Source organism: Leucopleurus acutus (assembly GCF_964270905.1).
Source record: "Leucopleurus acutus genome assembly, chromosome: 16".
Taxonomy (NCBI): Eukaryota; Metazoa; Chordata; class Mammalia; order Artiodactyla; family Delphinidae; genus Leucopleurus; species Leucopleurus acutus.
The window spans coordinates 37,787,133-37,812,840 of NC_139158.1; the positions used below are offsets into that span (position 1 = coordinate 37,787,133).

The 25,708-nt window shown below is 49.3% G+C and overlaps 2 protein-coding genes across 3 annotated transcripts in view; one reads left to right on the forward strand and one right to left on the reverse strand.

Annotated features, from left to right (window-relative positions):
• UNKL (unk like zinc finger) overlaps nucleotides 1–7,809 on the forward strand; it is a gene marked incomplete at its 5' end in the record, with an annotated part of 44,927 nt that extends 37,118 nt beyond the window's left edge. The window contains 5 exons of one of the 2 annotated variants that reach the window (XM_082857348.1): nucleotides 2,571–2,663; nucleotides 3,480–3,707; nucleotides 4,306–4,508; nucleotides 4,594–4,855; nucleotides 5,526–7,809. In XM_082857348.1, the coding sequence (XP_082713474.1) occupies nucleotides 2,571–2,663; nucleotides 3,480–3,707; nucleotides 4,306–4,508; nucleotides 4,594–4,855; nucleotides 5,526–5,809 (1,070 nt within the window). In that variant the 3' untranslated portion in view covers nucleotides 5,810–7,809. The remainder of the gene's footprint in view (nucleotides 1–2,570; nucleotides 2,664–3,479; nucleotides 3,708–4,305; nucleotides 4,509–4,593; nucleotides 4,856–5,525) is intronic. The other variant, XM_082857347.1, reaches the window with a different exon arrangement.
• Nucleotides 7,810–7,933: 124 nt separating this feature from the next.
• Nucleotides 7,934–25,696, reverse strand: GNPTG (N-acetylglucosamine-1-phosphate transferase subunit gamma). The gene is made up of 11 exons (XM_082857344.1): nucleotides 25,618–25,696; nucleotides 25,432–25,489; nucleotides 25,280–25,347; nucleotides 9,296–9,350; nucleotides 9,146–9,229; nucleotides 8,971–9,064; nucleotides 8,789–8,903; nucleotides 8,622–8,704; nucleotides 8,411–8,542; nucleotides 8,253–8,334; nucleotides 7,934–8,158 (listed from the first exon to the last, which is right to left on the reverse strand). The coding sequence occupies exons 1-11, from the start codon at nucleotides 25,667–25,669 to the stop codon at nucleotides 8,061–8,063; spliced, it is 921 nt and encodes a 306-aa protein (XP_082713470.1). The 5' UTR covers nucleotides 25,670–25,696; the 3' UTR covers nucleotides 7,934–8,060.
• Between the last annotated feature and the right edge of the window lie 12 nt (nucleotides 25,697–25,708).

Below are 25,708 nucleotides of genomic sequence, written 5' to 3' on the forward strand. Positions count from 1 at the left end.
CTGGTATGTGGTGCTTGGTTTTGGCGGCTCCCGGACACGAATGGCCCTGCGTGCTTCTAGATGTCGGGAGGCATCCTGGGGAGCAGGAGGCACTTGCTGCAAAGAAGCGTTGAGAAGCAGGGCCGGGAGGGGGCACCCACAGAGGGGAGTGGAGCCCCCAGGAGGAAAGGGGGACTGTGCAGGCCAGAGGCAGATGCTGCCCCCACGGTCCCAGCCCCGCTGTCTCCCTGAGGGGCTCGGGTTGGTCTTTTCTTCCTGTCACCACTCTTGCATCAGGCCACCTTCTAGTCGCCTCCATCCTTGGATGTGGGCATTGGGTGCGTCACATGAAACTGTTGGCGGGGCTGGTCCAGCTGTGCAGGCGCTATTGTCACAGTTGGGACAGCGCTGTGAGCAGCGCTTCACGTCTTCCTGCCGCTGCCCCAGGACTGAGGAGCTTGGGGTGCTGCCAGCCCAGGGCCTGCATTGATGTCCACAGCGTCCGGTGTCACAGGCTCAGCTCCTTTGGCCTCCTCACACCCCAGAGCAGAGGTGGAAACTCCAGGGGCCCTGGCCCGGTTGCCACCCTGTGTTCACCAGCCCTTCAAATAGTTCTTCCTGCAGTGCCGTACAGTCGGGGGATCCCTCTGGGCCGAGGGAGCCTGTGCCCCATTCCGTGCTCCTGGCTGTCGTTGCCAGTGGGGCCAGGACCAGGTCGTGTCTGCAGGTGGCGGGGATGAAACAGGGAAGGAAACAGATGCGGGGCCCCCTCGTCCGCCTTCCCGGGTGCGCATGGTAGCCTCGCCCTGGGGCAGAAGCTGCGCTGGGACCCCAGTGGGCCACTAAGCGCTGGCATCGGGTGGGAGCCCTCCCCGTGGTTGGCTCAGTGGTCCCCATGGGGGCCAGGCAGGGAAGGGATGGGGCTGCCCATTAGGCTGGACCCCAAGTCTGCTCTGCATGTGTCTGGCTCCTGACTCCTCAGAAGTCACACGTCTCCTGCCCGGTTTTTCCCCCCTGAGTGTGGTAGAGGGTCTTTCATTTGAAAGGCAGCAGCCCCCTCCCTGGGCGTGGGTCTCTGTGTTCCAGAGCCACAGTCTCATCCCCTTGCCCTCTTTTTTTTTTTTAAATAAATTTATCTGTTTATTTATTTTTGGCTGTGTTGGGTCTTCGTTGCTGCCGTGGCCTTTCTCTAGTTGTGGCGAGTGGGGGCTTCTCATTGCGGTGGCTTCTCTTGTTGCGGAGCATGGGCTCTAGGTGCATGGGCTTCAGTAGTCGTGGCGTGTGGCCTTCAGTAGTTGTGGCTCGCGGGCTCTAGAGCTCAGGCTCAGTAGTTGTGGTGCACAGGCTTAGTTGCTCCGCGGCATGTGGGATCTTCCCAGACCAGGGATTGAACCCGTGTCCCCTGCATTTGCAGGCGGATTCTTAACCACTGTGCCGCCAGGGAAGTCCCCACCTTGCCCTCTTGACTCTTGGATCAAATGCGGCCACCCCAGCCTCCCGGCTCCTCCTTCCTCTGCTCCTGGGGGTCTGGCTGAGCCCCAGGGGGTGGGGGGGCGTAGTCAGAGCTGAGCTTCCTCCTCTCTGGGGTGGGTCTGACTTGATGCTGCTCATTGGGTTGGACACTGTCCAGGGACTCTGACACTTGGCACCAGGCAGCTGGGGGAGGGGCAGAGGTGGGAGGCTGACCCAGAGCAGGCAGTTCTGACGAGGGTCCCCATGGTCCACCCCTGGGCTGGGGGCGTTGAGTGCCTTTGTGGCCTCTTGAGATGGGACTTGGTGCATCTGACCAGGCGTCATGGGGCACTGAGGGGCCCTGCGGCCAGCAGGGGCATGGGACTGAGCCACACAGGAGAGGCTCACCTGCCTCCTGGAAGGGGTGCTTTGGGAGAGCAGACCCCAGAGGGGGGTTGGGGAGAAAGGTTCTGAGGTGGCAGAGCTCCTTGTGTGCTGTGCCTTCGATGTCACCATGGTTTGCTGCGGACCTGCCTGTGACTTTGTGCTGGGGAGGTCTCTCTGGCCCCACGCTGTGTCCCAGGAGCTCCTGCAGCCCCTCCCCTCGGTTCCCAGTCCACAACTTCCCTGAGTCGACCCTGTGGGGCTGTGGGAACTTCGGGGGTTGGCAGGCCTGATCTTGGCCACCCCAAGACAGCTTCCTGCTTGGTGTCAGGTCCCCAGGGTACAGGACCCCAGGAGGGAGTGTCAGGTGGGGTCAGCGCCGAGGGGGCCATGTTCCATTCCCCTGTCCCTTTAACAGACAGGCCTGGGGGGCACCGAGGGCTGCAGCAGAACACCCAGCTCAGTGCCCCAGGGGAGAATGGATGTGGGTCTCTGCTGTGACCTGGCTGAGGAGGTCAGCGCAGGTGCCACCTGAGTCGTCCGTGAGCCGCTTTCCCCTGGACGTGGCCGTCCTGGAATTTTCTTTACTAGTCAAGCATGTTTATTTGGTTAGATTTTACCAAATGATTAGAAGTTGAGTCAGTGAGATGAGGGCTGTGTTGCTGAGGCTAGTAGATTGGCCCCAAGCCCAGACGGGTCCCCTCCGCCACGAGAGCCTGGCTTTCCCCTGCGATGACGCCGGTTCTGTCCTGCAGGATCCTCCTTAGACCTTCACCTCGGTGACATCAGCCTCGTGCCCCCAGATAAGGACCTGGAGGAGCACGACAGCCGTGACCTCGGACCCACAGGTAGTGCCTGCACCCGGTGCTTTCCAGGGCCTTCTGTTGTGGCTCTAAGGTGGGAGGGGTCCTGTCTCCATCCCTGCACCCCCCACCCTGAGGTCCCTGCAGAGGTGGGGGTCAGGGCTTTGTGGCCCTTCTGAGATGTTTAACCACTGCATTGGCATGAAGACAAATGTGTTAACATTAGATACTGAATCATTCTGTTTGACCTAAAAGTTTATCTTTCTTCTTCTGTTACTTTTTTAAAGATTTATTTATTATTTATTCAATTAATTTATTTTTGGCTGTGTCAGGTGTTAGTTGAGGCATGCGGGATATTTCGTTGCGGCGCACAGGCTTCTCTCTAGTTGTGGCATGTGGGTTTTCCCTCTCTAGTTGTGGTGCATGGGCTCTGTAGTTTGCGGCATGGAGGCTCTCTAATTGAGGTGCCCGGGCTCAGTAATTGTGGCGCGAGGGCTTAGCTGCCCTGAGGCATGTGGGATCTTAGTACCCTGACCAGGGATTCAACCCTCGTCTCCTGCATTGTAAGGTAGATTCTTTACCACTGGACCACCAAGGAAATCCCTCTTCTATTATTAAAAGAAACCATTTCTGGGGGGCCCAAAAAGTACTGGGACCACCATGCCCATGGACAGGTCGGCCGGGCAGGGCCTAGTGTCTGAGCAGTGAGGGGTGCAGCCACGCCTCTCTGGGTGGGGGTCCCCCCAGCACCCCCACCCCCGGTGTCCACCCGCTCCATCAGCTCGGAGCGGTGCTGGGGGATTCCTGGGGCAGAGGATCTTGCTCCGCCCCTCGCTAACCCGGCCCCTCCGCCCCACGCAGGTCAGCGGTCGCTGGGGGGCTCGGCGCCCGTGGCCATCCCAGGCTGCCTGCCCCGCTCCCCGTCCCTGCAGTCCTCGTCGTCCCTGTCCGCCTCCCCACTCGGCTCCTTCTCCCAGTCCCTGTCGGGGCCGCTCGTCTCCTCAGCCATGACGCCCCCCCAGCAGCCTCAAGCCCTCAAGTCGGAGCCCCGAGCGCTGGGCCCCCCAGCCCCGTCCTACAACTCCTTCGGTGAGCGGGGCTCTTGGGGCTCCAGGTGCGGGAGGCGGCCACAGTGTGGCCCATCCCATCCCCGTGTCTGCTGCTCGGCGCAAGGTGCCCTGGGCAGGGGGCCTGGGGTTTGCACCTGAACCTCTGTGGGGGTGTCATTGTGCCTGGGACCCCGAGCCACTCTCGTGACACCAACACGGCGAGACCTGTCTCACCTGCAGGCTGCGGGGGTGTGATATCGCCAGAGACCAAGCGCAGAACCAGACAGATTTGCAAAAACAGGAAACTTGATTTAAATTTCTTTCCTTGAGAAATGTTATGCGATCTGTTTTGTTTTAAAAGAGTTGATATTTTAAAGTATCTGTTTTAATTTCTAATGAAACATGGATGTCAATGGATGTCGCCCATGCAAACAAAAACCCTTTGGGGTCCTCCAGATTCTAAGTGCGTAAAGGGTTCTGGGACAAGAGTCTGAGCACTGCTGCCTCCAGGATGCAGCCACAGAAACGGATTTGTTTCCTTTTCTGGTGGAGAGATTGGGGTCCCCAGAGCTTGCTGGGGAGATGCTTGTGAGGTCCCAGCACAAAAGCAGGCTGACATCCGGCTCCTCCACACTCAGGCTTGAATGGCGTCCCCGGCAGCATCTGGGACTTTGTCTCTGGCAGCTTCTCTCCCAGCCCGTCACCCATCCTGAATGCTGGCCCCACGGCCTCTTCAGGCGCGAGTCCAAACAGTGCCGAGCTGGCGCGGGTCAGGCGGCAGCTGGAGGAGGCCAAGAGGAAGATCCGGCAGTGGGAGGAGTCCTGGCAACAGGTGAAGCAGGTGAGCCTGGGAAGGGGCCGCTGCGCAGGTGAGACAGGCGTGTGTGGCGGCTGCCGGCCCCGTCACTGCAGCCCCTGGGTTTCAGGCCTGTGACGCGTGGCAGCGGGAGGCCAAGGAGGCCAAGGAGCGGGCGCTCGCAGCCGACAGCGCCCGGCAGCTGGCGCTGCAGAAGAAGGATGAGGTGGAGGCCCAGTTCCGACGGCTGCAGGAGGAGCTGGAGGGCCGGGGCTTGGCCTCCATGCTCCCCGGGCTGCACGGCTGTGGTGACATCAGCGCCATCCCCCTGCCGAAGCTGCATTCGCTGCAGAGTCAGCTGCGCCTCGATTTGGAAGCAGTGGATGGGGTGAGTCCGGGTCTCGTTTTCAAGGCACTGGAGGGGGTGCATGGAGGTGGTGGGGAGCCGGCCGAGCAGCTTCCGTCCACTCCCACCTTCGCCTCCTCTTGGAGGCCATGCCCTCGTGGACAGGGGCCATGTCGCCTCACGCGGCTGGAGGTCTGGTGTTGTTTGGGGCACCTCCCTGGGTCACCCTCCAGGGTCCCTGGTCACCCCCCTGCCTGGTGTAGCGTGAAAGCCGCTGCCCTCAGCTTAGTTGGAAAATCCTTCCACACCCGGGCATTTTGTTAGAACTTGGGGCATTGGGAAGGCTCCACAGCTCTGCCTCTCAAACACTGTCCCCTCCCTGGCTCACGACCCAGGCCGTTGGGATGCACACCTCGCATCCATCTCCAAGGCGCCATCATCCAGGTTTTGGCTGCTGTCGGCCGGAGGCTGGGTCCCAAGTTGGGGTCCATCCTGACCTGGCCCCTCCGTGTGGCCACCTGCCTGGCTACTCTGCCCACACCACGTGGGGGCTCTGGCCCCGGGAGCCTGTCCCCACCCAAGGGTCTTGTGGTGAAGCCTCTCCCACCCCATCTTTTTGTCCCTGGGTGGCCCCCAGCAGGGGAGTCCACCCCACCCTGACCCTGGGCCCGGCCTGGGTGGGGGCAGGGTACCCCCTGACTGCGTCTCCCCCGCAGGTGATCTTCCAGCTGCAAGCGAAGCAGTGTGGGGTGTGCGGGGAGCGGGCCCGCAGCGCTGTCCTGCGGCCCTGCCAGCATCGTGTGCTCTGCGAGCCGTGCGCAGCCAGCGCACCCGAGTGCCCCTACTGCGCGGGCCAGCCCCTGCCCTGGTGACGGCCGCCTTGTCGCCCGCCTCCTGGTGCCACCGACGTCGGGACCCCAGCCCCAAACAGACCACCCACGGTCTCGTACTCTCCTCACAGACCCTGAAGGCCGTGTGGGGGGCTCGGCGGGCAGGGTGACTCTGCGGGGTTTGTGGTCCTGACGCCACTGTGACCGGATCCTGGGAGTTCACATCCCGAGAAGCACTTTGTAGACGGAAGAGTTTAGGCAGACGTTCCGAGTTGCTATAAGCTGCTTTGAGGTTCATGTTTTTAATATGCGATAATATGAAGCTTTATACGTGTACTGTGAACAGAGTATTTCCTATCGGTCTATTGTTAATCCATAGTACGGTAAACACATTAGGTTTCATATCTGAAATTAGTACTTATGAAGTGAGCATTTATCTAGTAGTGAGAAATGCCTAGGAGTTTTACAGTTTCCAAATTAAGTGCAAACTAATAGTATTTATAGCAGAGTGATTATTGAGAGACACATATACATGTAGATGTTTTTAATTTTATGAAGGGAACTCATTTCCTGAACACGTGCACATTAACTGGAGCGTCAGTGACAGCGCCCTGCGCCTGCGGCCTCCCGCTCAAGTGCCTGCGCCTAGGAAAGCCAAGGAGCTGCGTGCTGTCCTTTCTCCCCTGGACTTGGTCAGCGCGGTGACAGTGAGCAGGGCAGTGGGGTGGGGGACCCGACGGGGCGGGCGTCATACTGACTGTGCAGAGCCATGTGGTGCTCCCCCTTCCCAGAGCTTGCTGGCAGGCATCCTGGCTGGAGCCTCTCTCCACCCATGTGGGAGACCCTAGCCAGCCTCCAGGGCGACACTGCACTGGATCTGTTTGTGCAGGTGTTATGTTCGAGGGACCATGGGGTTGGGGAGGACCCGGCTGCCGTGCGGGGGCAGGGTGGCAGAAAGGCTGCTGGGAACGGGTCAGATTTTAGTGCCGGCTTCAGTCTTTTCTGTCTGCATTGGGTCACTTTCCCTAGGAATCTGGGAGGAAGTAAAACCTGTCTGTAGTTGACCCAGACTTTGCTCGTGGCAGATCCAGATTGGCTTGAGAATCTTCCCAGAGTCTGCCGCCAGGTGCGGAGCAGGGGCTGGGCCCTGGCCCGGAAGGGACAGGATGCCCCCTGCTTGGGGCTGTGCCAAAGACTTTATATAGCATTTTTTAAGTGCAAGGTGACTAGGTAAAAATTTTTATCAGTGACCAAATTAGAATGTATTTACTATAGTGAGAAGTTTAAGACCTTTTTTTTTTTTAACATAAGACAAACTGATAGGAAAGCTGTCATTTTTTAAGGTGGGTCCATGGCATCGTGCAGCTTGCCCGCTGCTAAAGGTAACTATATGACTTGGTTGTAGTGAATCTACTTTGTTTCTAATTATACTGATAATGATTTAGTAGCTCTTAGAAATTACGTATATTTTGTGCTACTGTTATCACTGTTTAAAATTCTTTATTTTATTAATATTTATGCACTTGTTTCCCATTTCAGGCCTTTGGTCTTTTGGGGGGAAAATAGGACGTTTGTTATTGACATCTAGCCTAGATATTTTCAAATTATAAGCAAGAACAATTAAGCTTTAGGTGTATTTATAAGCTATTCCGGTCAGTTCTTTCTGTGGGGTTCGGGGTGGGGGTTGGAGGCGCCCCCTCCCAGGCACTCGCTGGCTCTGAGGACAGGTGTGTGGTGGGAAGACCAAAGAACCACCCAGAGTGGAGCTCCCGGGGCTACCTCGGGGCCCTCCCACCCCTGCTGCCTGTCTGCGGTGGCCCTGGTGTTCTGAGGGGCCACCCATGCTGGGCTCAGCCAGGCTCGGCGTCTCAGGGTGTCACCGCCCCGCAGTCAGGTGATGAAGGGGGGCGCTAGGTGTAGCAGCTGAAGCTGCGTGGTGCTCGGCGAGGCCGTTCTTGTTGCCGAATCTGTCAGCTCCTGAGTGTTCAGTATTAGTGGTGATGTTACATTGTCACACCATTTGTGTAACTGTGGTCAGCAGAAGACCACGACTCAGTGTGGATGCTTCATGTGGATTAATTTATGGAAGCCCCAATCTGTATGTCTGTTTTGAGTATTTAGAGGAGAATGTTATTGGAATGGAATTTTCTTAACCCAGAAGGTAGTATTTATAATGCATAATCATTTACTTGTAGTGAATTGTTTAAAGTTAACACTTGTTCAAATTTTTTTACACTATAGCATTTATGCAATGGTTTACAGAATTCATGGAATTATTTTTATCAGTAGGGAAATTAATTAAAACTTTGAATCTTTATTTTGTCTGCATCTTTGCACACAACCCCGAGAGCCTGCTGGCACAGAAGGAACAGGAAGGTGTCCTCTGGCTGTGACCTGTCACCCTGCTCCTCCTGCCCCAGATCACAGGGTGTTCCCACGCAGTCCAGGGTCGCCTCGTAGCAGCTCTGCTGTCTTGTCCGTGGGTGTCCTGGGACCCAAGTGCTCAGAGCTGGAAGTTTCTGCCAAAACACCAGGCGGCAGGAGGTCAGGACCTGACCTACAGGGCGGCAGGTCCCAAGGTGGGCTCAGCCCCAACCCCTGGGCACAACTGACCTGCAGGCTTCACGTAGGGGAGGCCGTGCTGGGTCAGTATGCTTTTAAGTCTTTTCATCTCCTTTGACAGGGCTTTATGAGCCTAGAACAGGAGTTGAAATGGAGCAGTCAGGCCCTTGGTGGGAGGCCGGTCCCAGGCCTGGGAGCGCCGTCTGTACCTCGTTACAGCTCTCCAGCGTCTGAAACACCAGGCCCTTGGCACCTCCTTCCTGCTGCACCGATTCACTTTGTTTTGGGGTCTTTAAATAACCAGCATCCTCAAAAATCGCCCTGAGTGACTTCTCATAGCCCTGCAGGTGGAGGACGAGGAGGGAGCACTACTGCAGCTGCACTGCTCCCTGCCCAGGCGGTGCCCGCCCTGTCGCTCACCTGGGATGTGATCAGCTCATCCGCCAGGTCCTGCTCCAGCCGATCCCACCTCAGCTGCAGGGCCGTGGGCAGGGCCGGGTACACTGAGAATCCAACAGAAACCAGACTAAGCAGAGCCCCTCTGCCCCCCACGTCCCCCAGTGCCCCCTGCCGGCCCCGGCGCCCACCTAACAAGGAGTGGGGGTGGCAGACGAGGGGCGTCTCGAACGTCAGTGCGTAGACACAGGTGCTTGGCTCAGACACGTGGGCCAACCGGTTGGTTTTGCCACAGGTGAGCTCCACCTGGTGGGAAACCTTGGTGAGCGGGTGGGGGGAGCAGGCCCCAATCCCACCCTCCCGCCCAGCCCACCTTGCTCTGCCGGCTCCGGGAGTGGCAGGAGTCACCGTCCCTCATCCACATGCCCCTGAAGGTGTTGTTGGCGATTTCCCACTCGTGCCAGATGCTGGGGAGGAGCAGAGTGGGTGAGGCTGGGTGGGGTGGACAATGGACAGGTGGAGCCGCAGCCACCCCCAGCGCCGCTCACCCGAGGATCCCACTGTAGGCGTTCCAGCGGAAGGTCTGCTCGTGCTGCGTCACGTTATGGAACGGGCAGAGCTCGTACTTGTACCTGGGGGCACAGCGCTGTCAGGGGGCGTCCCAGGCCCTGGCCACGCCTGCCCCTGCCCTCACTCACGTGGACTCCACCAGGCTGAAGCACTTGCCAGAAAGTCTGGAGAGATGCACGGGCCCTGGAAGGGGAGAGCACGGCCCACTGAGTGCAGTGCAAAGAGCAGGCGTGCAGAAAGCCACAGAACCAGGGCCATTTAGGAAAAGATCCAGTAGTTTAAACTTTAAAACTGGAGCAAAAGAGTTGGAGCAACATCAGCAAAGTACCAGACTAGGAAGCTCCAAGCTCATATCCCTGTGAAAACAGCAGTGAACCACTACAAACCAGCTGAGCTAACCCAGTTCTGCAAATCAGGTCTACAGCAACCAGGTGAGCACAACGCAGCAAAGCCACCACCCCAGCGTGGTTGTGAGGAGCAGGCTGACCTCATCTGCAACATCCCAGCCTAGCTGGGGGCTGCCGGGAGGACTGGTCTCTGTTTTGCCCAACTCAGATCACCAGGAAGGAAAGGGAGCTGCTCACGAGGGCTGCAGCAGGGCAAGGGGTTATGGCTGGACAAACACAACAGGCCATCCAGGACCTGAGGAGGAGCTGGGGTGAGACTCTAGGAGAACCAAAGACAACCAGGAGCAGCGTGCACACAGCTGCCCCTAGACTCCGAACACACCCAGCCTGGTGGTGAAGGCCGCCCCAGCATGGGGCCAGGCTGCAAAGGAACTGCAGCCTCTTCAAAGGAAAACCCAACAGAACCACCTGGGAGAAGCCCAGACACTGGACTGATAGAAGACTTCAGTTAAACAAATGTCTGAAATATGCTTAAGGACCTGGAGGGAAACACAAAGAACTAAAGTCTATCAGGCAAATGACATGTAGGCAGAGAGACGAACAGTATCGAAAGGAACCAAAAAAATCTGGAGCTGAAAAATACAACTGAAATAAATCCACAAAAGGGGTTAACAGATTTTGAGCAGAGAAAAGAACCAGTGAAGAGATGGCAGGACACACAGTGGGAGTCCCTGAAGGAAGAGAGGGGCAGAGAGAGTATCTGAGGAAATGACTCTCCCAACTTGACAAAACACATGAATCTACACATCCAAGCAGCTCACTGAACTCCAAGTACAATAAACTCAGACAGACCCACACCAAGACACAGAAGAAAACTGTCAAAAACCAAGTCCAGAGCAGCAAGGAGTGACTCATCACATCAAGGGATCCTTAATAAGACTACCCGCCCATTTCTCTGCCACACTTCAGAGGCCAGAAAGCTGTGGGATGGCAGAAAAAACTGTCGACTGAGGAGTCTACATCCAGGAAACTATCCTCCAAAAATGAGGGCAAAATCAAGACACTCCCAGATAAACAAAAGCTGAGGGATTTCGTTACCACGAGGCCTGCCCTGGAGAGAGTCCTTCCAGTAAAGGCAAATACACTGGCAAACCCAAAGCAGTATGTGATTCTGATCTGCAAACTACAGGGTTTAAAAAGATGCATAAAAATAATTACAAATCTACATTTAAAGAGGTAATTTCTGAAATCAATAACAAAGTTGGGGGAGGGACAGAGCTGTACAGGAGAAGTCTTTGAATTTATACCAATTTCAATCATGTACAAATTAGACTTAACAGCTTTATGATCGTATGTAATCCCCTGGCAACCGTAGAGGAAATAGCTACACAGACTAATACACAAAAGTAAAAAGGACGTCAAAACATGTCACTTAGAAGTAAGTCAACAAAAAGGAATGGAGGGAATGAGACAAAAAAACTATAAGACAAATTTTGCTGTTTTGTTTCCTCTAAATCCTTCCTTATCAATGACTACTTTAAATGTAAACAGGTTAAACTCTCCCATTCAAAAGGCACAGATTGGCCAAATGGGTAAAAAAAATGTGATCCAACTATATATACTGTTTGTAAGAGACGCATTTAAGATCAAAGATACAAGCAGGCTGAAAGTGAAAGGATGGAAAAAGATACACAAATAATGAGAGAAAGCAGGAATGGCCACACTAACATCAGACAAAATAGACTATCAGGGTCTTCCCTTGCTGGTCCAGTGGTTAGGAATCCGCCTTCCAATGCAGGGGATTCAGGTTCGATCCCTGGTCAGGGAACTAAGATCCCACATGCCTCAGGGCAATCTAAGCCTGCGTGCCACAACTACTGAGCCTGCGCACCACAACTAGATAGCCCACGTGCCACAACTAAAGAGGGGCCTGCGCTGCAACGAAGAGCCCACTCGCTGCAACGGAAGATCCCACATGCCAAAATGAAGATCCCTGCCGCAACTGTGGCCTGACAGACCCGATACAGCCAAAAAAAAAAAAAGACTATCATTCAAACACTGTTAAAGGAGATAAAGGAAGACATTATTCATTGATAAAAAAGGTCCATTCACCAAGATTATAACAATTACAAACATATGGGCACCAAACACCAGAGCTCGAAAACAAAGCAAGCATTGACAACTGAAGGGAGAAACAGGCAGTTCCACAATCCTTGGACATTCGACACCCCAGTTCTAGGGACACAGAGGACCTGAACAACACTAAAACCACCAGACCTAATCAACATATACAGAATATCCCACCCAACAACAGCAGAAATTACATTTTTTAAGTGTACGTGGAACATTCTCCAGGACACACCATATGTTAGGCCACTTAACAAACTTAAGAAGACTGAAATCATAGTTTCTTTTCTGAACACAATGGAAACCAGAAATCAATAGCAAAAGCAATGTGGGAAATCCACAAACATATGGAAATTAACACAATCTTAAAGAACCAATGGCTCACAGAATTCACAAGGGAAACTTGTTTTTGTTTCAAAATATTTTCTAAATACAAGGTACCAAAAATTATCAGATACAGTGAAAGCAATGCTAAGAGGGAAATTAACAGCTGTAAACATATTCAAAATAAGATCTCAAATCAATAACCTAACTTTTACACTTTAAGAAACTAGAAAAAGAAAGCTAGCAAGCTGGACTTCCCTGGTGGTCCAGTGGTTAAGACTCCACACTTCCAATGCAGGGGGTGTGGGTCCAGTCCCTGGTTGGGGAACTAAGATCCCACATCCTGCATGGCACAGCAAAAAACAAACAAACAAACAAACAAAACTAGCAAGCAAAAGGAAGAAAATAAAGATTAGAGCAGAGATAAATAAAACAAAGAAAAATCAGTAAAACCAGAAGTTGGTTCTTTGAAAAGATCAACAAAATCGACAAACCTTTAAACTAGATTTACTGTAACAAAAAAGAAGATGGGCTTCCCTGGTGGGGCAGTGGTTAAAAATCTGCCTCCCAATGCAAGAGACACGGGTTTGAGCCCTGGTCTGGGAAGATGGAATCTTCCAGATTCCATCTGCGGAGCACCTAAGCCCGTGCGCCACAACTACTGAGCCTATGCTCTAGAGCCCATGAGCCACAACTACTGAAGCAAGCCTGCGCACCTAGAGCCCATGCTCTGCAACAAGAGAAGCCACTGCAATAAGAAGCCCACACACCACAACGAAGAGTAGCCCCCCTTGCTGCAACTAGAGAAAGCCCGTGTGCAGCAACAAAGACCCAACATGGCCCAAAATAATTAATTAAAAAAAAAGATTCAAATTACTAAAATCATAAACAAAAGGAGGGGACATTACTACCAATTTTACAGAAATTAAAAGGATTACAAGAAAATACTATGAAAATTGAAGAAGGGGGAACACCTCCTGACTCAATTCTATGAGGCCAGCATTCCCCTGATACCAAGGCCAAAAAGATACCTGACAAGAAAGGAAAACTACAGACGTCAACATCCCTTGTGAACATCAGTGCAAAAATCCTGAACAAAATACTGGCAAACTGAAATCAGCAGCACATTAAAAGGATTCTACAGTGTGAAAAAGTGGGGTTTGTTCCTGGAATGTAAGGATGGTTCAAAATTTAAAAAAAAAATTTTTTTAATGTAATACACCCCATTAACAGAATAAAGGGGGGGAATTATCATCTGAATTGTTGCAGAAAAAAGCACCTATCAAAATTCAACACTCTTTCATGATGAAAACACTCAACAAAGGAGGATTAGGAGGAAACTTCCTCAACGCAATAAAGGCCATATATGCAAAACCCACAGTGAGTATCTTACTGAACGGTGAAAGACTGAAAAAGCTTTCCTCCCAAAAGCAGGAACACAAGGAAGCTCTCAGCACTATTCACTATTCCACACTGTACTGGAGGTTCTAGCCAGAGCAATTAGGCAAAAAAAAAGGAAAGGCATCCTAATTAGGAAGGAAGAAATAAAATTACAATGCGGTGTTTGCAGATGACATGATCATATATATAGAAAACCCTAAAGAGTCCACAGAAATATATTAGAGCTACTAAATTCAGCAAAGTTGTAGGATACAGAAGTGACACTAAAAACCAGTTGTGTTTCTATACGACAACCCAACAGACAACCCAAAAAGGAAATTCAATGAAACAATTCCAGGGATTTCCCTGGTGGTCCCGTGGTTAAGACTCTGCGCTCCTAAGGCAGGGGTACTGGGTTCAATCCCTGGTCAGGAGGAACTAGATCCCACATGCCACAATGAAGATCCCACACGCAGCAACAAAGCTGGATTCCCAAAGGACCCCAAATAGTCAAAACTATATTGAAATAGAAAAGTTGAATGACTCACAATTACTGATTTCAAAGCTTACTTCAGGGGGAATTCCCTGGTGGTCTAGTGGTTAGGACTTGGTGCTCCCACTGCCAGGGACCCAGGTTTGATCCCTGGTTGAGGAACTAAGATCCCACAAGACACGCAACACCGTCAAAAAAAAACACCAAAAAACCCCACAAAGCTTACTTCAATGCTACAGTAATTAAACCAGTGCAGCATCAGTATAAAGACAGACATGTAGACCAACGAAACAGAACAGAGAGCCCAGAAACAAACCCTTGAATATATGCTCAAAGGATCTGTCAGGTGCTGAGACCATTCAGTGGGGGAAAGGACAGACTTTTCAACAAATGGAGTCGGGATGCTGGATGTTCATATGCACAGGAATGAAAGTGGACCCTTACCTCACACCATGTACAGAAATTAACTTAAAATGGATCTGAGACTGAAACTACAAAACATAAGGGGAAATCTTTGACATTGGCTTTGTGCTTTGGAAATGATTTCTTGGATACAACATCAAAGGCAAAGGCACCAAAAGGAAAACTAGATAAATGGGACTTCAGAATTTAAAACTTTGCAAGGAAGTGTTGAAATACAGAAAGTGAGAAAGTATTTGCAAATCACATTTCTAACAAGGGTAATATCCAAAACATATAAAGAACTCCTATTAACAACAACAGCAACGCCCCAAACAACCCAATTAAAAAATGGACCAAGGATTACTAGACATTTTCCTGAAGAAGTGAAAAATAAGTAAATACAAATAAAATCCACAATGAGATATCACCTCACATCCATTAGGATGGCTACTATCCAACAACAACAACACAGAAAAGAATAAATGTTGGTTAGGATGTGGAGAAATTGAAACCTTTGTGCACTGCTGGCGGGAATGTAAAATGGTGCAGCGCTACTGAAAACAGTTTGGTGGTTCCTCATAAAGCTTAAACATAGATTTATATGATACAGCAAATCGACTCCTGGGTATGTGAACTGAAAGCAGGAACTCAGATGCTGCACACCCATGTTCAGATCAGCATTATTCACAGTAACCAAAAAGTAAAAACAACCCAAGTGTACACTGATAGATGAATAAGCAGAATGTAGTATATATGTGCAATGGAATATTAGCCTTAAAAAGGAAGGAAATCCTGCCACATAAATGAACCTTCAAGATATTATGCTAAGTGAAACACGCCAGTCACAAAAGGACAAGAATTATATGATTCCACTTACATGAGGTACTTAGTTCATTCGAGCTGCTGTAACAAAATACCACTGGGTAATTTTACAACTACAGAAGTTTATTTTTCACAGTTCTGTGGGGGTTTGAAGCCCAAGATCAGGGCACCAGCACAGTCGCGTTCTAGTTCACAGAGGGTGCCTTCTCACTGTGTCTTCACATGGTAGAAGGGACTAGGGATCTCTGGAGCCTCTTTCTATTATAAGGGCATCAATCCCATTATTGAGGGCTCCACTCTCATGACTTAAGCACCTTCCAAAGACCCCAACTCCTAACACCATCATCTTTTTCAGTTAGGATTTCAACCTGTGAATTTCAACCTGTGTACACACAGTGACCACAGCAGGGATCTAGAGTCATTAAATTCATAGAGACAGAAAGTAGAATGTCGGGGGGCCAGAGGCTGGGAGGGGTGGGGAGTTGTTTAATGGGGACAGAGGTTCAGTTTGGGAAGATGAAAAAGTTCTGGGGATGATAGAGGTGATGTTTGCCCAACAATATGGATGTGCTTAATAACTGAACATCTAATAATGGTTAAAATGGTAATTTTTATGTATATTTTACCACAGTAAAAAGAGGGTAATTCATATTTTCTTATACTAGCAAAAAGAAACACCAGAAGACTAAACATAAAATAACAACAAACAGAATCAAGGCAGTATGGGACTTCCCTGGTGGTACAGTAGTTAAGAATCCACCTGCCAATGCAGGGGCCACAGGTTCGATCCCTGGTCTGGGAAGATCCCACATGCCTCGGAGCAACTAAGCGCGTGCACCACAACTACTGAGCCTGCATGCCTAGAGCCCATGCTCCGCAACAAGAGAAGCCACTGCCATGAGAAGCCCGCGCACCGCAACAAAGAGTAGCCCCCGCTCGCTGCAACTAGAGAACGCCCACGTGCAGCAACGAAGACCCAATGCAGCCAGGTAAATAAATACATACATACATACAAAGAATCAAGGCAGTATGGCACTGGCATAAAAACAGGGAGTCCAGAAATAAAGCCACACATATACAGTCAATTAATTTACAACAAAGGAGCCAAGGATATACAATGAGGAAAGGAAAATCTCTTCAATAAACGGTGCTGGTTAAACTGTACCACTATCTTACACCATACACAAAAATTTAAGTTGAATGTGAGACCAGAAACTATGAAACTCCTAGAAGAAAACATAGGTGATAAGCTCTTTGACATCAGTCTCAGTGATGATTTTCAAAATCTGACTCCACAAACAAAAGCAAAAATAAACAAATGGGACAATATCTTACTACAAAGGTCTGCACAGCCAAGGAAACCATCAACAAAATGAAAGGCAACCTACTGAATGGGATAAAACATCTAGCAAATCATATACATAAGGGGCTAATATCCAAAATGTATAAAGAACTCACACAATAGCAAAAAAACAAACAATCCAGTTAAAAAATGGGCAGAGCGTCTGAATAGACATTTTTCCAAAGAAGACAAAGAAATGACCAACAGGCACATGAAAAGATGCTCAACGTCATTAATCATCAGGGAAATGCAAATCAAAACCACAATGAGATATCACCTCACACCTATCGGAACAGCCACTATAAAAAAGACAAGTGTTGGCGAGGATGTGGAGAAAAGGAAAACTTGCACACTGTTGGTAGGAATGGAAATTGGTGTGGCCACTATGGAAAACAGGATGGAGGTTCCCACCAAAATTAAATATAGAACTACCATATAATCCAGCAATTCCACTTCTGGGTATTTATCCAAAGAAAACAAAATCACTAACTTGGAAAGATATCTCCACCCCCCTGTTCACAGCAGCATTATTTACAATAGTCAAGATATGGAAACTACCTAAGTGTCCACTGATGGATAAAGAAGGTGGAGTACACATATACAACAGAGTATTATTCAGCCATAAAACAAGAAATTGCCATCTGCAACACGGATGGACCTTTAGGGCATTATCCTAAGTGAAATATGTCAGAGAAAGACAAATACGTTATGATCTCACTTATGTGGAAAACAAAACACCAAGCTTATAGATACAAAGAACAGATCAGTGTTTGCCAGAAGCAGGGGATTGGGGGGGACACAAAGTGAGTGAAATGGTCAAAAGATATAAACTTCCAGTAATAAGTCCTGAGGATATAATGTACAGCACAGTGACTACAGTTAATAATATTGAATTGCGTATCTGAAAGTTGCTAAGAAAGTATATCTTTTTTTTAAATTGAAGTATAGTCGATTTACAATGTTGTGTTCAATTTCTGCTGTACAGCAAAGTGATTCATTTATACATATATATACATTCTTTTCCATTATGCTTTATCATAGGATATTGAATATAGTTCTCCGTGCTACACAGTAGGACCCTGTTGTTTATCTGTTCTATATATAAAAGCTTACATCTGCTAACCCCGAACTCCCACTCCATTTCTCCCCCAACACCCCCCCCCTTAGCAACCACAACTCTGTTCTCTATGTCTGAGTCTGTTTCTGTTGTGTAGATATGTTCATTTGTGTCATATTTAGATTCCACATATAAGTGATATCATACGGTATTTGTCTTTCCCTTTCTGGCTTAACTTCACTTAGTATGATAATCTCTAGTTGCATCCACGTCGCTACAAATGGCATTATTTCGTTCTTTTTTTTATAGCTGAGTAGTATTCCATTGTATATATGTACCACATCTTAAGAAAGTAAATCTTAAACGTCCTATCCAAAGAAGACATACAGATGGCCAAGAAGCACATGAAAAGCTGCTCAACATCACTAATTATTAGAGAAATGCAAATCAAAACTACAATGAGGTTATCACCTCACACCAGTCAGAATGGGCATCATCAGAAAATCTACAAATGCTGGAGAGGGTGTGGAGAAAAGGGAACCCTCTTGCACCGTTGGTGGGAATGTAAACTGATACAGCCACCTTGGAGAACAGTATGGAGGTTTCTTAAAAAACTAAAAATAGAATTACCATATGACCCAGCAATCTTACTACTGGGCATATACCCAGAGAAAACCATAATTCAAAAAGGCACATGCACCCCAATGTTCACTGCAGCACTGTTTACAATAGCCAGGTCATGGAAGCAACCTAAATGTTCCATCGACAGACGAATGGATAAAGAAGATGTGGTGCATACATACAATGGAACATTACTCAGCCATAAAAAGGAACGAAATTGGGTCATTTGTAGAGGCGTGGATGGACCTAGAGACAATCATAGGGTGAAATAAGTCAAAAAAACAAATATCGTATATTAACGCATATATGTGGAATCTAGAAAAATGGTTACAGATTAACTGGTTTGCAAGGCAAAAATAGAGACACATGGCTTCCCTGGTGGCGCAGTGGATAGGAATCTGCCTGCCAGTGCAGGGGACACAGGTTCGATCCCTGGTCCGGGAGGATCCCACATGCCACAGAGCAACTAGGCCCGTGCACCATGACTGCTGAGCCTGCACTCTGGAGCCGGTGAGCCACAGCTACTGAAGCCTGCATGTCTAGAGCTCTGCAACGGGAGAGGCCACCGCAATGAGGGGCCCATGCACCACAACGATGAGTGGCCCCCGCTCGCCGCAGCTGGAGAGGGCCCACACACAGCAACGAAGACCCAACACAGCCGAAAATAAATAAATTAAAAAAAAAAGAGAGAGACACAGATGTAGAGAACATATGGACACCAAGGGGGGAAAGCGGGGTTGGGGTGTGGGCGGTGGTGGTGGGATGAAGTGGGAGATTGGGATTGACATGTATACACTAATATGTATAAAATAAGTAACAAAAACCTGCTGTATAAAAAAATTTTTTTTTAAATCTTAAACGTCTTCATCACAAGAAGAAAAAAAGGTTTTGGTAACTGTGTGGTGTCAGAGAATAACTAGACTTATTCCCATCATTTTGCAAAATATACAAATAGTGAATCATCATGTTGTATACCTGAAACTAATATGTCAATTATACCTTAAAACAAACAAACAAACAAACAAAACAGCAAATGGTCCTGGACAGGGAGCACAAGGCAGGAAGGAGAGCTCAGGGCGTATCTGTCCTAAGGTTTACATGTGAACCACGTAGGCATGCTAATGTGCTCAAAGGTAAAATAAAAGGATGACATTAAAGCCCCTACAGCTGAAATCAAAGCAAACGAACCGAACTATACACAGTAACGTCACTTCACCGGAAGAAGAATCACTCTCAGTGACTTAAGAACAAGTACTGTTAATGAGTTAACAGCAGTAATGCCATATTAGTTTTCAGGCCATTATATATGTGCTGTAGAATAGAGCAAATGACCATGTGACGATACCAGGTATCAGAAGCCACAGCCACTAACATGGGACCAAGTCTCCTACAGATCCCCCTGTAGAGAATGTCTTAAGGCCTGAGGCTGTGGAGGGGACTGAGGGGCGGCATGGTGCGGCGGGGCCGGCTTGGAAGAAGAGGGCACTGATTCCTGTGGGTTCCCGCCTGGGGCAGGCAATGGCATAACCCGCCCCAGTCTCTGGCCATAGGATCTGGGACAGAGGGAGCCTACCCAGCAGCTGGAAGGCATGGGGTGGTATCAAAAAGGACAGCGGGGGTGGAGGGAGGGAAGCCTGCCCAGCTCTCTGGCTGAGCCCTGCATGCATGAACCACCAAGCAGGGAGGTCGGTCCTGGGTGAGCTCTGCCCAGCCAGCTGCCTCAGCACACCACATTCTCCCAAGGGAGAGCCGGGCCAAGGGTGTATCCAAAAGTATCAGACATAAAAGCAGGCAAATGCGACCCACCCCCAAGAGAACAGGCAAACATGGGAGACTGACCCCAACAAACACAGATGATGTTGGAAGTAGAAGAGGATTTTAAAGCAGCTATTGCAACTATGTTCCAGGGTGTAAAGTAAAACATGGTAATAAAGAGATAGGGAATCTCAGCAGATAAATAGAAATTAGAAAAAGAACAGAAAGTCTAGAAATTAAAAAAATCAGAAATAATTAGCAGTTTAAATCCAGCAATATATAAAACATACGTATTCACTGTGCCCAAGTGGAGCTTACTCCAAGAACACAGTGTTGGCTCAACATTCAAAAACCAATGCTACCCACTATGTAAACAGCCTAAATGAGAAAACCCATCATCCTCTTGATAGGTTTAAAAAAAGCATTTGACAGAACCCAACACCCCCATTCGTGGTAAAAACTCAGCGACCAGGAACAGCAGGGAAGGTCCTCCACCTGAGAAAGGGCTACAAATGCCCCTCTGCAGACCCTGAACTGAAGGTGGGAGACCGAGGCCAGGTGGGGGGGAAGCCTCTCCCCACTGCTCTCCCGAAATTGGAGGCCCAGCCAGGGTGAAGGCACACAACTGCACTCCAGCTAATAGATGAAGAAATGTTAAACACCACGGGAATGCAATGAACAAAATCCAGAATGTGGGAAACAAGAGACCCAGTTTCCTCAATAAATTGCAAGAAAATGGAGGGCATCTATAGATTCAAGGAAACTGAAGCACACGTGTCAAGCACACACAACACACAGACCTTTCATACTGACTCAGACAAACCAACCACCTATTAAAAATTATGAGACTGGGGCTTGCCCAGTGGCGCAGTGGTTGAGAATCCGCCTGCCAATGCAGGGGACATGGGTTCAATCCCTGGTCCGGGAAGATCCCACATGCCGCGAAGCAACTAAGCTCGTGTGCCACAACTAATAAGCCTGTGCTCTAGAGCCCGTGAGCCACAAATACTGAGCCTGCATGCCGCAACTACTGAAGCCCGCACGCCTAGAGCCCGTGCTCCACAACGAGAAAAGCCACTGCAATGAGAAGCCCGCGTACCGCAAAGAAGAGTAGCCCCTGCTCGCCGCAACTAGAGAAAGCCTGCGCACAGCAATGAAGATCCAACACAGCCAAAAATAAATAAATAAAATAAATAAATTTATATTAAAAAATTATGAGACAGTATTAGCAACATACGGAAGCACAGAGGGGATTTTTGTTGCTTGATACTGTGGCTATGCCCTTGAAGAGACACATACCAAAATATTTACAAATGAAATAAGTTGTGGGAAATTTGTTTCAAAGTAACTGCAGTGGCAGGGTGAGGGTCGGGGCTGGGTGAGGGTGCCTGGTGCCTCACATACCCTTTCTCCACTTATGCATGTGCTTGAAATTGTAACACACTATTTTTTTTTAAGTTAAGGAAAAAACAAAAGTAAAAATATGTATGGCAAGCACTAAAACTGAACATAAGCAGAAACGTTATGGATCCAACTGCAAGTCAAATTGATGACAGAGAAAACAATGACCTGGTGAAGGTTGGACCACAGTGCTCTGCTGTCCATCTTTGGCTGGATACACTCCAAAATAAACTGCAAGAAAACCTCACTCGTTTCATGGTTAGTAGTAATATTGCTATTTTAAATCTGAAACTATTTTATGTAAATTATAGGAAAAACCCAGTAAATATATTTATGTGACTAAAGAACCCAGCTTTTTAGTGTTAGGGGAAAAGACAGGAGCAGAAAATAAAGGGGAGGGCTTCCCTGGTGGCACAGTGGTTAAGAATCCGCCTGCCAATGCAGGGGACATGGGTTCAAGCCCTGTTCTGGGAAGATCCCACATGCTGCCGAGCAACTAAGCCTGTGAGCCACAACTATTGAGCCCGCATGCCACAACTACTGAAGCCCACGTGCCTAGAGCCCATGCTCCGCAACAAGAGAAGCCACCACAATGAGAAGCCTGCGCACCGCAACGAAGAGTAGCTCGCCACAACTAGAGAAAGCCCACGCACAGCAATGAAGACCCAATGCAGCCAAAATAAATAAAGTATTTAAAAAAGTAAAAAAAAAAAGAATGGGGAAAATAAAAACCCTGTAATACTGCATTTCAATTTGAAACTTAAAATCACATAGGTTTCATCTATTCTTCCAGCACAAATACATCTATGTGTGTGTATGTGTGTGCATGCTTTTTACCTTGAAATAATCATAAACTTATAACCGCAGTACATCACCAAAACTAGGAAACTGGCGTTGGCACAATACAACTAACTAGACTACAAACCGTACTCGGATTTCAGTTTTTGTATGTGTTCAGCAATAAGAAAAAGCTACTGATACATGCAACAACACAGATGAATCCCAAAAACATGATGCTGAGGAAGACTCCAGACATGGAAGTGTATGCTGACTTGCTCAGCTGAAATCCAAGCACGGATGACACTATTCTAAAGCAATAGAAGCCAGAGAGTGATGGGGTGGGGTATTTAAAAGGGACACATAGGAATCTTCTGGGTGATGGAAATGTTCTCAGTTTTGTTTGAGGGTGGTGATTACATGCATGTGCTCAATTTACAAACTTTATCAAACTGAACATGTCAATTTTACCTCAATAAAAATAGGGTTTGAGGGACTTCCCTGGTGGTGCAGTGGTTAAGAATCCGCCTGTCAATGCAGGGGACACAGGTTCAATCCCTGGTCCAGGAAGATCCCACATGTCGCAGAGCAACTAAGCCCATGCGCCATAACTACCGAGCCTGCGCCTTCACTCTAGAGCCCACGAGCCACAACTACTGAAGCCCGTGCACCTAGAGCCCGTGCTCCGCAACAAGAGAAGCCACCGCAGTGAGAAGCCCACATACTGCAACAAAGAGTAGCCCCTGCTCACCACAACTAGAGAAAGCCCATACAGAGCAACGAAGACCCATCACAGCCAAAAATAAATTAAAAAAAATAAAAAAACAGGGTTTGAATCTGAGCCAGAAAGTGATGGGTGGGGGGATTTAAAAGGGACACGTAGGAATCTTCTGGGTGGTGGAAATGTTCTCAGTCTTGTTTGGGGGTGGTGATTACATTCATGTGCTCAATTTACAAAATTTATCAAACTGAACATGTCAATTATACCTCAATAAAAATACGGTTTAAATCTGAGCCAATAATGATGTTCAAAAAGGAGAGAGAAAGAAAGGGGGGGAAAAGGAACACTCCTCTTTACCAGAGACCACCAGCCAACAATAAATGCAGAAGGCATGAGAGAAGCAGAGTTCTGCACTCCTCTACCCCATCAGACTGAAGCAGGAGGCCACCGGGGGCAGCATGTCCACTCAGCACCAAAGGAGTGCTCACGGACGGCACGCTGAGGGCAGAGAAACCTGCCTCCCACCGCTAGACCCTGGCAGCACTCAGCCGCAGTCGACTGCAGCCCTCTGACATGATGCCTACCTACAAACTATTTGTGCCCAAACTGCTTAACCTGACTGTAATCAAGCTTCCAGGCCATTTACAGAATATACTGGGGAAAGCAGAACAAGCTAATGACCTCACAAACCAGACAGATCTGGTCAAACATCCTGAAGACAACTGGCCCAGCACATAACCCCTTGACTGATTCCCGTGTGGGGTGGGTCCTGGGACAGCTGTAGAAGGCATTTCTGAGACAACAGGGAAATGTGGATGTGAACTGGTTATATTATAGAATTTCTGCTAACTTGGGGAGTGGGAGATCCATACTGTGAATATTTAGGAATAGAACGTCATGATGTCTGTAGCTGACTTTCAAATGGTTCAGCAAAATGAAAGTTCACTTTTTTCAAAGTGAAAACGAGAAGATAAAGCAAGCATGGCAAAATGTCAACTCTTGTACTGAGGTGGAGAGTATGCTGCTGTGCACAGCCACATTCCTCCATTTTTCTATTCAATATTTTCACAGTAAAAAGCTGGAATCGATTTGTTTAGTGTGAAAGCTCACAGCTGTACCCTCTATCTCTGATCTCACCGTACCCCTGCGGCCAATGCCTCTGGCCCTGGCATCCTTGCTCAAGGCCTTTATTTGGCCACTCCTTTTGCTAGACCACTCTTCCCCAGATATTCACATCCCTTACTCCTGTTCCCCTTCAACTTTTGAACAAAATTTCACTTCTCAGTCTTTTCCTGAACCCATTTAAAACGGCAGTCCTCAAAACAACCCCCCCAAACACTCACTCTTCAATGCTTTCCATACCTACAGAGTGTTTTTCACCATCAAGCATTCCACATTTTACCTACTTTTTTGTTTATGGCCTATCTACCCCCCCACTTAAACTCTCAACTCCATGAGCACACTGTATGTTTTTTTCATTTTCTACATCCCCAGCACAGACACACCCTGACATGTGGTAGTATTCAAGAAAAAAAGATCTTGGGACTTCCCTTGTGGTGCAGTGGTTAAGAATCTGCCTGCCGATGCTGGGGACACAGGTTTGAGCCCGTATCCGGGAAGACCCCACATGCCGTGGAGCAACTAAGCCTGTGTGCCACAACTACTGAGCCCATGTGCCACAACTAACTGAAGCCCGCGCTCCTAGAGCCTGTGCTCCGCAACGAGAGAAGCCACTGCAATGAGAAGCCTGCACACCACAACTAAGAGTACACCCCAATTGCCACAACTAGAGAAAGTCCGCACACAGCAACGAAGACCCAACACAGCCAAAAAAAATTCTTGGATTTTTGTTTGTTATATTTAATACTCATTTAACAACCCAGCAGTTCCACTTCTTAGATCCTGTCTCAGAAAACCACTCACAGAAGGGTAGAAGGCGGCAGTCCCTGGAGGGATGTTCTCCTCAGCAATGTTTCTAGTGACCAAAAACCATAAACAATACTTTGCTGGACAACAAAAGAATGCAGAGCCATCCTATGGAATACCAAACACCAAGTGAAAACAGTGAAGACCCACATCCACCGTGAAGAAACACCGTGAGCAAAACAGCAAACGAGCACACCTGTACAGTAGTACTGCTCAAAAAAAGGCAAACATCACGAAAATAATTTACACGAACACACACACAAAACTACACGTTTTTTCTTGTAAAAGCATAAAAAACGTTTGGAAAAACAACACCGAACTGTAACAAAAATCAACTCTAGCGAAAAAAATTAAGGACTATATCCGGGATAACTACTCAACTTGGTACAATCACAGTCTGGAATGTTACCGCGCACTTAAAAATAATTTTAGAATTATTGACAACATGACCCTCCAGGCCCTAACTTTCAGGGCCCCTCATCCGTGGCCTCCCTCCCTCCCTGCCCCCCTGGAGCAGGCTCCCGAGAGCTGACGCGCACCACCGGTCGGGAAGCCAGGCCAGCTCCCTGCTCGCTCCCAGGCCCCCAGCACGCCCGCGGCCAGGGCCCCGAACTCACCAGACACGGGAGAAGGATCCCTCCTGGGCTGGAGGCGACTGGTCTGGGGCAGGAACGGGTTGTTGAGCCTGAGAGAAGCGACACAGTCAGGGGGAACCGGGCACGGACCGCCGCGGGAACCCCCCGCCGCCGCTCCCCGCGACGCCGCTCACCCGAACGTGTTGGGCTCCTCCACCACCTTCATCCTGGCGGCACCTGCGGGCGCGGGCCCTACGGGGAACACGCAGTGAGGAGGCGGGCGTGCGGCAGGGGTGCGGGGACGGGGAGGAGGGGGCTCCGGGACGCAGGGGCCTGGGCATGGGTGGAGGGGCGCGGGGGTCGGCAGCCCGGACACTAACCGCGCGCTGCGAGCCCCAGCAGCAGCACGAAACGCGCCAACCTTGCCACCATCTCGCGCCGCCGCCGCCGCCGCGCGTGGTCACGTGAGCT